The sequence below is a fragment of the Morone saxatilis genome, unplaced genomic scaffold, assembly GCF_004916995.1.
Source record: "Morone saxatilis isolate NCDOM2014 unplaced genomic scaffold, NCSU_SB_2.0 Contig12, whole genome shotgun sequence".
Classification (NCBI taxonomy): Eukaryota; Metazoa; Chordata; class Actinopteri; family Moronidae; genus Morone; species Morone saxatilis.
This window is the reverse complement of record NW_023339674.1, coordinates 5,058,989-5,070,633: the sequence shown is the minus strand read 5'-3', so window position 1 is coordinate 5,070,633 and position 11,645 is coordinate 5,058,989. Positions and strand designations below refer to the sequence as shown.

General features: G+C 39.5%; 1 protein-coding gene across 1 annotated transcript in view; it reads left to right on the top strand.

Annotated features, from left to right (window-relative positions):
• LOC118322005 (contactin-associated protein-like 4) overlaps positions 1–11,645 on the top strand; it is a 90,034-nt gene that overhangs the window by 35,512 nt on the left and 42,877 nt on the right. Inside the window, exons 4-5 of the mRNA XM_035653583.1 lie at positions 2,062–2,209; positions 4,293–4,496. Coding sequence (XP_035509476.1) covers positions 2,062–2,209; positions 4,293–4,496 — 352 coding nt within the window. The remainder of the gene's footprint in view (positions 1–2,061; positions 2,210–4,292; positions 4,497–11,645) is intronic.

Genomic DNA, 11,645 nt, shown 5'->3' with positions numbered 1-11,645 from the left:
ACAGTGTGATGTTTGTACTTCTACTCAAGAAAGCATCTGAATACTTTCAGCACTGCTTGTTTCAGATGTCGATGAGTTGTTAGCATTTCCACCAAAGACTGATTTCACCTTTAGACTTCAGAGTTGGTGGTTTAATTTAATAATTTATTCATTTATTTATTGTTTTAATTGGTTTTTAAAATGCTATCTCCTAATTCACAATTTACGTTGACACTAATTATGTCGTTGATTAGGAAGTCCAGACAAAACCCCCTATTATTACAAAGAATGAGATAAGGCTTAATACGAACTTTTGTCACAGCACAAATTGTCTGGAATACATCAATCCCAAACTTTTGAACAGTAACATATTCCCATAGCTTGTGTAGCTATGACCCTTTATTAGACAAGCATTTTCAGCAAATGCTGTGTGGCCTTTAACTAATCCCCTGCAACCTACTGGGAGTCCACTGATACTGGACTGAGCTCTTCTCCAAGCCTCGTTCAATTCATCATGCAGCTTAGATCCATGCCACCTTTTCAAAGCTGAAAAATCAGATGATATTTTATTGATAACTGCTTTATAGATTGTGTGTTTAGTTGAGATATCTCTTGTTAGAAATCATTTGTCCCACTAGGCTTCTTTAGATTTCTTTAGCCTGATTCCTAAAAGCAGTAACTGTCCTCCTCAATTGAAGGTATCTCTGCCAGTGTGTTTGTTTTGGGGAAATTTTATATATATATAAAATATATATATATTAATATATATAATATATATATATATATATATATATATATATTTTATATATAATTTCTTAGTTATATATACATAATTATATGTAATTATAGCAGGTGGCTTAATTTAAATAGCTGCGAGAGGCCTAATGAGGTGAAATGTATCCAATATTTTACAAAATAAAATGCAACGATTAGAGAAAAGTAAAATAAAGAACTTTGATGTTTCTTCTTTTGTGAACTATTAATCATCTCATGACCCACCATGTTTGAATTTGCAGGTGCGACAGGCTTTTACTTGTGACTTTTGCTTGTAATGGAGTATTTTTACATGGTTGCACTGGTATTTTTTACTTAAGTAAAGCACCCAAGTACTTCTTCCACCACTGTTCTCCGATTCTTTCTCATGCCTTCTCTCCTTCTCCTCCTCCCCTCATTCTCCCCCCTCCTCTCTCTCCTTGACTGAGGTCTTGTCAGAGGCTACTCATATTTCAAAACATGCTCAGGGAAGTAAATGAGATGCCACTCTCCTCAGCCTCCTCAGCAGGAAACAGAGCCGTTTGTTGAGCTTAACGCTTCGCTGCCCAGCTAGCTCAGCCCTTCAAAGCACTGAAGACGCCACTGAGATCACAATTATGCAGCGGCAGGAAAGCCAATTTCACTCACATAGCCACATCGGTACATGACACACACTCTCAAGTAGGGAGGATAGACACAAGCAAAGCACATGCACTCAGACACATGCGTGCACAAACCACAAATGCCGCTTGTTTTTAACCCTCACGGATGTTAATGTGTGTGTTGCTCTGTGTGTGTGCTCTTTGCGTGTCAGCCAGAGAATCCCACTGGATTGCCACAGGCAGCTGATTGGGAAAATAGAGGCCATTAGTCTTTTTAAGAGAGGCTTAGTACGGAGACAGAATAGGTTCCAGAGTTATTGATCCCAAGACAGAGAGAGGGAGGGACGTTATCAGCAGTTAGGATCAATGGCCTCGGTGAGCTCAAAGTTTTAAAATGCAGGAAGGCTGTCTCTGGATCAGACAGGTTAGGGAGAGTTTTTCTCCACAGCCCAATTGTAAATAGCAGTGAGACTACTCTCAGAGACCTCTCTTTTTTTTCTTTTAAAGAAACTTTCATTACAAACATGGTCACATATCTTTACAAGAGTCTACCTTCTCCAAGTAAAAATCTTTATTATGACCATCAAAGTACAAAAAAAAAAGATCTTCTGTTCCTGTCTAAAGTGCTCTAGGAGCAATTTAGTACTTTTCTGCTAGAGCATCCAGTATAGCAGGGATGCTCAGAAGTAAAAATGAAGCAAACTAACACATTGTCCTGTTGTGTCAGGCTTTTCCAGGTAACAGTAATGCAGACACAGTGGTCCAGTACAAACTCAAACAGCCGGTGATAGCCCGCTACCTCCGTCTGATTCCTCTGGACTGGAACCCCACTGGGAGAATCGGACTCAGACTGGAGATATATGGATGTCGATACAGTAAGTGTTCTGTCAACATTTGACTTCTTTGTCAGTTCTGTCTATTGCTAATGCTTTAAATAAACAAAAGATGTCTACTCAAAGATACAAAGATACATTTTTTAATGTTCCTGCTCAGGCTGATTTACATTACAGCATTCATTTTTGCAATAAGCCTACAACTGCTAGAAATATTCATATTACTTATAACATATTTAACTGCATACAAGTGGTCGATAATGTGCAAGATTCTTTAGTCACATTTGATGACACACACGATGTGGTAGGGGTCAGTTTTTATATGGTAAACATAACATCAGTTTTTAATTGGACCTGTGAGCTTTGAGGAAAACACTGATAATGTTGGTAACACATATTTATTTTTATCTTACAGATTCACATGAACTCTGCCTTCACAAAAATAACATTTAATTACTCTCGCTGGTCTTTTTTGCTGCTCCGTAGTCATTAGCAAAAACTAGACCATATGGTTTTACTGTGCTGTTTGAAAGGTTTGTACATTAAGGGGCCAACGGGTTTCCAGCTCATTAGCTCATTTTTTTCAAAGAGGAATAAACAGAGAAAATCCATACATCCAAATGATAAAAACATTATCATGCACTAGTGCAGTTTACATTGGCCACATTGCCTCATATGGCGAGTGAGGACTGAAGAAAACAGCTAGGTCTCACTCTTAACTCATCGTGGATGTGCAGGGCTCCAGTCTTATGTGTCATTTATGGATGCACCCACCGGACTTAAAGATCCAGAAAATCCGCTTATGGAGAAGGTGGGGTGGATGGATGGGTCAAACAAACAAAGGACTTTAACCCAGGAGACCACTATTCATGTCCTGTTTAAAACCAAAAACCAGTGTTGTAGTAGTTTTGTTTTTTGAGGGCTTTTATTGCCTGATATGGATAGCGACAGCTGTAGAGTGACAGGAAGGGGGAAGAGAGAGAGAGAGAAAGAGAGAGAGGGGATGACATGCCACAGGTCGGAGCACCAGCTCTGAAAGGTGAGCAACCAGGGCCGCCCAACCAAGTAGTTTCTGTGGTTAAACCTTAGGAAATAGTTTCATGGTTAACGTTTCAACCGTTCACAACATTCACCATGCAAGCATTATTTTGAACCAATTGCATGTTGCATATTTATTATTGCTAACTTGACCACAGAGCCCTATGTGCCCAGAAATGATGCTAAGAACGCGCCTACAGTGTCTGACCAAGCAGACAGAGCATTTCATGAGTTGGGAGTGAGACTGTGTTGAAAGACTGAAACTTTCAGAACATGATAAATTCATCAGCTGTGAAACAAGCAATTCCAGCATTTTAAGTCACAGCAAAAAAATCAGCTCAAAGATTAAACTTTGCTGCATCAAAAACATCAATTGAATGTTAAGAGTGTTCCTGTTGTAGTATGTTTTGAAATATTATTTCCTTATTCCCAAGCTCACACTTCTTATGTTAGTGTGCTTGTTACAGGGCTACAGTTTTCACATTACACTCTCAAACACGTTATTCAATACAAACTTTTCAGCCATTGTTTGAACTCACAGACGTTTATTTGAAATTCTAGCAGAGATTCCAAAGGTACCAGAAATGCCAGGCTGAACCTTGCTGAAATATGTATAAAATTATGCACAATATACCTACAATATTTCCTTTTGGTGGGTTTGAACATTTTACATGAACAGTTGGGAGAAGCTAACACAGAATAATTGTGATACTGTGGAATAAGATTTTTCCGATCTTAATGGGAAGACTGGATGTCAAGAGGTTAAAATGTCTATACTAATAGCTCCATATTCAGTTGCATTAGTACATTCAGCATTCATACATTGATAAAATGGTACTGAAATACACAAAACATCTGATGATTTTGAGTCCAGTTTCTTGAAATCCTACTACACAGCTGACAGTTTGTGTTGGACTGTTCAACCTTACTTACGAGAAATTCAGCTTAATAAGGTATAATTTCACATTAAAGCGTTGCGTAGTATGTATTTTAAAAGGATAAAATCTGTGAAATTGGTGAAATCGCAATGATTACTGTTATTGACGTTTGCATATCAAAACTCTTTCTTCTCTTTGCTGTTCTGTAGCTTCTGACGTGGCTCACTTCGATGGCAGCAGCAGCGTGATCTACAGGCTGAGTGTGAGACCGAGCTGGATGGCGATGGAGGTCATCTCTCTGAAGTTTAAAACCCTGAAGAATTCTGGGACTCTGCTCCATGCAGAGGGACAGAGAGATCACAGCCTCACTCTGGTGTTGGAGAAAGGACGGCTGCTGCTCTACCACCAACAAGGTAGCCTGTAACATTATTCTACCAGAAACTGAAAAAGAACTATTTAAAGGTTCCATATGTCAGATTATGAAAAATGTACATGTTATTTGAATGCATTCATCACTTTTTTTGCCAGTTTGTTGTTTTGGGTTGAAACATAACTTAAAAAATTAGACCTTCCAGTCTACAAGTCAAAGCTAACATTACTTTTAACAGGAAAGGGGGAGAGAGAGAGAGGATGACACAGCGGATTCAAACCCATGGCCACTGCAGCAAGGGCTTGGTACAAGGGGCACCAGCTCTACAAGGGGAACTATCAGGGTGCCCTACTAGCTAGCTTCATCCAGATTCCTGGGGCTGATCTGGCGGGCTAGCCGTTTGCAGGGTACTTTGTTGGCTGGTGGCGGCCGGTGCTGATAACACTCTGCAGTCCTTCTGGTTTTCATTCTTGACATAATGTGTAATTATGGACTATTTTACACCTGGAACGTGGTGAATGCAGTTAAGTTTTTCAGGACAAAAAACAGCAGTAGTCGACCTCATGAGGACAAGGGTTGAAAGCCTGTAATGTCGGGTGGCTGAAACTTTGCATATTTGAATTTAATCAACTATTTTCTAACTTCTCTTGGACGACTTTTCTAGCAGACTGCAGCTGTGTCTATCTGTTCCTTCATTGTTCATTGCTTTGAGTAAATGTCAGCTGAACGCCTAAACTGCACCGTGTAATTATGCACTCACTCAGGCTCCAGAGCGTCCATCATTCCGTCTCTATATAAGGAATTTAATATCTTGCACATTTTTGTCCCCACAATGAAATGGAGGGAGCTTCAAGTCAGTCTCCGTCCATCTGCTGGTTTGTTTGTGTGTTTGTCAGATGCGATTTCTGAGATACCACTGATCCAATTTAGAGGAAACTCTGGGGAATTATGCTTCTTTCTGCTTATGCTGATTATCTCCATACAGTGTTCATTTGTTTATCCATATGTCTCAAGCAATATCTCCGACAAAACTAATCAGGTTTTGAAGAAACTTGGGTAATTGGTGTAGTTCATTGCATGAGTGCATTTATTACAGGTCTGTACATGTTGTTGATTGACTTTTAAGCCTGATTTATTTGGGAGAACATGTCTACTCTTGGCTTATTTTTTTTTCTCTCTCTCTGTTTTTCCCAGACTTTTTCGCCACTTTCCCTCAATCAACCGTGTCTCTTTCTCTCATCGCTCGGTTTCTCTCTCAGCTTGATATCCTCTCTCATATTCTCTCTCTTTTAATCTATGATGGATGCTAACAACATGTTGTGTGTGAACTCTGTGGAGCACAGTAGGTTAGCACAGCATAACATGATCCAATGGCCTCTACCAGCACAGAATGGGGCACTGTGGGAGGAAATGTGTGTGTGTGTGTGTTTGTGTTGGTGTAAGCGAGGTTAAACCTGAGGTGTTGTCGGACTGCCAGGCCGTCGTATTATCACCATATGGCAGACCTCTCATCAACCATGCCATCTGGCTGCTGGAGTACTGTGGTGCTCTGCTCACCAAGCGTTCCTTTGCTTCTTTTATTTAGGGTTTTTCTGTAATTTTAATATTATTACATTTCGGGAATATGTAACTAAGAAAAACAGGATTGCTTAGTTTGATTTTAAATACAGAGCTTGGGAGGATTACAGGATAGTCTGCCCATCGAAACAGTTTTAAGTCATCCTCATCCAGTCATCCAGTTTTAAGTCAATTTATCATCCTCTTGACACTGGCCTGTTTCCTGATGGAGGACAAAACAAGAGTCGGACATATATATATGTATGATACCTTATACCCACCGCAGGGCCTGATAGGTCAAAACATCATTAACAACATTGATACTGGGCTATAGGAATCTCATCCAAACTTTGGCACATTTCACCATGAGGAAATGGAGCCTCTATCTTGCATATCTGATTAAGTCACATTTCACTGACAAGGACCACACCATCAACAATATATGTTTAAGTGATTTATAAAGAATTAATTCAATATTGTGTTTCTTGGATTGCGTATCATTGTGGAAAAGCTTTGATGGGGAATCTGCCATGGCACTTGGGCAAGACAGACCTCCTAGGATGGAGAGTAAGGAATGAGTGATAGAAAAGGGGTGGGGAGAGGGGCGTAGAATATGAGAGCAAAATGGGAGGTCAGGATTTGGAGGGTATTTATAGGAATATATTTAAAGATTATACACTTTGCTTTGTTGATACTTATTCTAGAAAAGATTTTGCCACTTTCACGCTTCATTTTATTAGTTTTTTAGTATTTTGGGCAGCATGTTATGACTTTTTTAGATCATTGACATTAAAGATGACAGGAAATGAGAGATAAATGGGGAATGACATGAAACAAAGCAGGGATGTTGTGGTGGTCAGCGCCTTAACCCCCATAGACCACAAGCTGCCATTTTAGTCCGAGTTACTTAAATTGTTAGACTAAATTCCTGTGGTGAAAGAATTGATCCAATTACATAACAGTAATAGCAACATTTCAAAGTTGGAGATGAGTATTTCCAGGTAGCTGCAACAGTTGCATGAAGAAGACATCCTTCATTCAGTACACAGGCACCCACATGCTAAAAATCCTGGGTTTCTGCGGGTATTCTTACTAGGAAATGGAGTAGACATTGTTTATACCTTTCTCTCTGCTTCCTTCCATCCTCCACATCCTTAATCCCTCTTTCTCTCGCTCTCTACCCTCCTACAATAAAAACAGAATATTGTCCACTTGTCTCTTGTTGGGAAAGGGGTGGACAAGTATTAATTCCCTGGTGGTATTGTCTATCTGTCAGCAGGAGATAGGTGTTATCTGCAGAAGCCATCAGTCTGACATCAACTCCTTGAGTGACATCTGTCACATCTCTCCGCCAGACCCGAGCCGATAGTCAACAAACAGCTCAAAGAACTCTGGGTAGCCGGGAAAGAAAATAAACACTGCTCGGTTTGTAACGGAGCAGAGATTAGATTGAGCTATGATAATCCAGTGATACAGTCAATACTGAAAAAAAAGCCATCCTCTGGCTCAATCACAGTGCTGTCACTGCATGTTTCTGTCTCTTGCTCTCTTTTTTCCCCTGGCTGCCTGCCTGGCTGCCCCCTTATTTCTGCCTTTTCTATTTTCCTCTCTCTCCATTGTTATTTATCACAGCTATTCTCATATGTCGCCCCAATTCTGCCCCTGCTAGATTTTTTTTCAGAGGCGATTATTTGCCTTTTTCAATTGCATGCTCTTTGTCTTTCTCTCCTCCATCTCTCTCTCTCTTTCACACTACCCCGTCCCTCCCTCACACTCTCCAAGGAGTTTGCAGTCGGCAGACAGTGTAATTTAGATCAATAGCTTGGAGCATCCACCCTGAGCCACAGCATGCTCCTCCACAGTCAGCTGTTGGCTCAAGAAGAAGAGAAGAGAAGAGAAAAGAAGCGCTAACGAAGGGAGCAGAGATAAAACCTAAAGATTTAGATGTATTATCTCCATAGCTCGAGACTTTATTCTCTGAGGCTCTTCATACTTGTCCCCCATTTGGCAACCTGATCCCATCTGTCCCGAGCCTCTCTTTAACAGTGATACATGTCGCATCATGAGGGAAACAAGCTGGCTGAGACACAGAAGAACTAAAGATGGTTAATGATGGCTAACATTGGGCATCAGGGATATGTTATAGCTTATAAACACACAAACATAAAGAGCACAGTGAGACCAGATGTGTTTTTGTTAGACACAGTGTAACAGCCATTAGCATAAATTAATAATGAATGGTAAACAGAAAGACAGACAAACATGCAGACGGACCAATAGGCAGACAGACTGGCAAACAAACAAATAAATACAACAGTGAGACGCCCTCTCTGTCTCCCTGTGGCTGTCCAAGCAGTTGGAATAAATTGGCTGGCTCATTAAGATTTATGCCCGCTATCCAAAACCATCTCATTTCCTCTCTACTTTACATTTATCAAAATGTCACTTTGCTATAATGTAGCTCACTGCTTCATAATTCAGTTCAATTCTGAACTGTCACCAGGAAGCTGTAATACACAGCAGTAAATACACTGAGGGCCAGTGTTTCCTGCTCCAGTGCACTCCGGACGAATGGCGTTAAGTATTGCTGACTAAATTAGGATGGCGTCAGAGAGGCGTGCAGGGCAAGCTGCATGTTAAGTGATAACCTGTCTTTTCTCTGCATCCTCAGTAATAAGGACACACTGGTTGGTTTCTGGTTGCTGTCTGTGTTTTGGGGTGGATAAAACAGAATATTTCAGATTTTACAGTGGCAAAACATCGGCATGATCACAATCACTAATCGTACAGAGCAACAACAGCTTCTACCAGATCTTCCCCGAGGCATCAGAGCAGCAGAGCACTGTTGAAAAGTGTGCCAGTTGGCAGGGAAAACAGAGTACAATGAATTGTGGTGATTACTGTTGCATTTGCTTACTCTATTCCACTTTTTCTACTGTGATTTACATTGATCCTCCAGGAGTTTCTGTTGTAAACAGCCTCATAAGAGTTCCAGTCAGCAGCCTCTGTATTTTCAGAGGAGCCTGAAACGGTAGCCAAAAAGATAGCCATGGGACTCTTACTGCTGTATAGTAAGTTGCTTATTGCTCATTCACTCTGTGTGCAGCAACAATACACCTTGTATCTTCAAATCAAAAGATGATAAGCTACACACCTGGCTACATTGTCAACAGGGAAATGTAAATGATGTCTTCTTCTAAAGATGGTGGGAGAGAAAGAAAAATACTTTTTGGGTATTTTCACCTTTATTTTCTGATAGTAGAAAGTAGAGAGGTGAAAATAAGGGGAGAGACGAGGGATGGCATGTAACAAAGGTCCATGGTCTGACTTAAACCGGGGGTACATTGTGATTACACAATCAGTCAATCATGTTTTCAACAACATTAGCAGCATTTCATTTGTTGCAGTCGGAAAGTGAGGAACATCTGATGACAATTAAACATGTTTTCAAAGTCACTGTTAGAACTGTAATGGTATTACTAAGCACTCATATCACTCGAACTTAGCAAGTACACAAATGTAAATACTTGTAATTGTGTTTGGTCTAAAATAAAGTGGTCTGTGCATCCCTAGTACCAGGATACACATTGACAAATTTTACCCAAAATAATTCCCAAAATATAATTATTTCTTTAATTCCAAGAGAGGAGCTATTTCCAACTCTTTTTGGTGAAACTGTTTGGCAGAACTGGCAGGGGAATACATATAGGTCTGCAATTAACTACTCATGCATTCAATTAATCTTCTGATTATTTTTCCATCTAATATGTGAAAACTCAATGAAAAAACTACAATTCACTTTAGTTGAAACTTAGGTCACGTCTTCGAAATCAATTGTTTTGTCCAACCAACCAAAGATAGAAGGGGAAATGGGACTGGAGCACACTGATTGATTTGCATTAAGGGCTACAAATCAATGGACGCACACTGATTGATCACAAACATCATCACATTTATGAAGCTGGAACCAGAGAATCTTTTGCCTTTTGAAAAATATATATCAAAATAGTTAGTTTTCAATGAATGAATCAACAAATGTTTTCAGCCATATACATAGCTGCTTATTCCTGAAGTTTGTTAATGTTATCAAGTGTTTATTGACATGAATAACTATTTATTTCAGTCAACTTACTGTCAGTTTTTTTTATGTATTTGCACTCTTTACTTAACTTTATTTATGAACATGCTTTGGCATGTTTTTTGATCCAAACTTCATGCCAGTAAAGCTCAAATCAATTGAACTGAAGAGACAGAGAGAGGCCTGACACAGCGGTGACATTCTTTCCATGGATTTCACTGTTATGTTTCCTTTTTTTTTCTCAGTTTGTTTTATGGTAATAAAATCAATTCCCAACTGTGACTAAAGCTGAGAATTGGTTTAGAGAAAGTACATTATTTTTACAGCCAAGCTATATTTCAAATAGTTGCACCACGTGACACTGAAATGCTGAAACAATTATAACAGTCTGTCTCCTGATAAGACCTGTCATTGTCGTCCTTCATAAACAGATTTAGAGCTCGAGGAAAGAGCCATAATGGAATAGCAGACAGAATATGATAAGGTGATATTGCCCCAGGGAGCTGTCTGGAACGGTAGACTGCTGGAAAGTGGAAACTAGTGTTCAGCGCAGACTCCTCAGATTGAAAACAAGAACATTCAATATTAGTCTACTCACTATGGATAAATCAAGCAGTTACTGCTTCACAGTGTCCTCATAGGGATGTAGGCAAGGAGAGGAGCAGTGAGGGATATTAAGACTGGCACAGTGTAAGAAAGGGAGAGGGGGTTTCATGAATGAAAGTTAAGTGTTTCTATAATTGTTTACCCTCAGATTTCTTGTATTGATCGCTCGCACTCTACTTCCACTTATTCAGGCTCTAACCAAATAGGTCACCTCATTAAATGGCCTAATCATATAATGGTTAGACATTTTGGGAAATGCTGTCATCAGCTCTCATGTCAGTGCATTAAGAATGGAGATGGGGCCAGGAGGTGATTAGCTTTTCATAAAGACTGTAAGCAAAGTGAAAACAAGTAGCACGGGCCCATGTAAAGTTCACAAATATATGCACTGCAAATCATTTAATGCTAGTTAAAACATTGTTTTGAAGGTTTCCATGCTGCCTTCAAAATCCAGGTTAATGGAAGTAGACTTGAAAAAATGAATCCAAAGTGGGCTAATGGGTTGTGAAAATGTAAAACTAGCTCAATTACGTTCCAGAACTTGTATATTTCATTAAGTTAATTAGTGAGTTGATTCCACTGAATTCCTGTATGTTTTCCAGCATACCATCACCTCTAAAGCTCACAAATAGACATGTCTCTTGACTTTTTATTCATACACCAATATTGTTTTTACATTTCAGTTTGTGTAGGGAATAAAGAAATTACTTCTAACATACTAATTAGCAACATTTAGAGGTGTCAGTAAGTGTGTTTTTGATATTTGGAGAGAGTCAGACTAGCTGTTTCCCCACCTTCTGGAAGCTCCATGTAACACTCAATAACTAGACTGGACTGAGTGGTTTTGGTTTCATCAGTTTTGATTGACAGTGCTGGCAACATAAGCAATCAACCCTCATAATCATAGTTTAATTCTTATACCTGAAATTGCTATCTATCTATCTATCTATC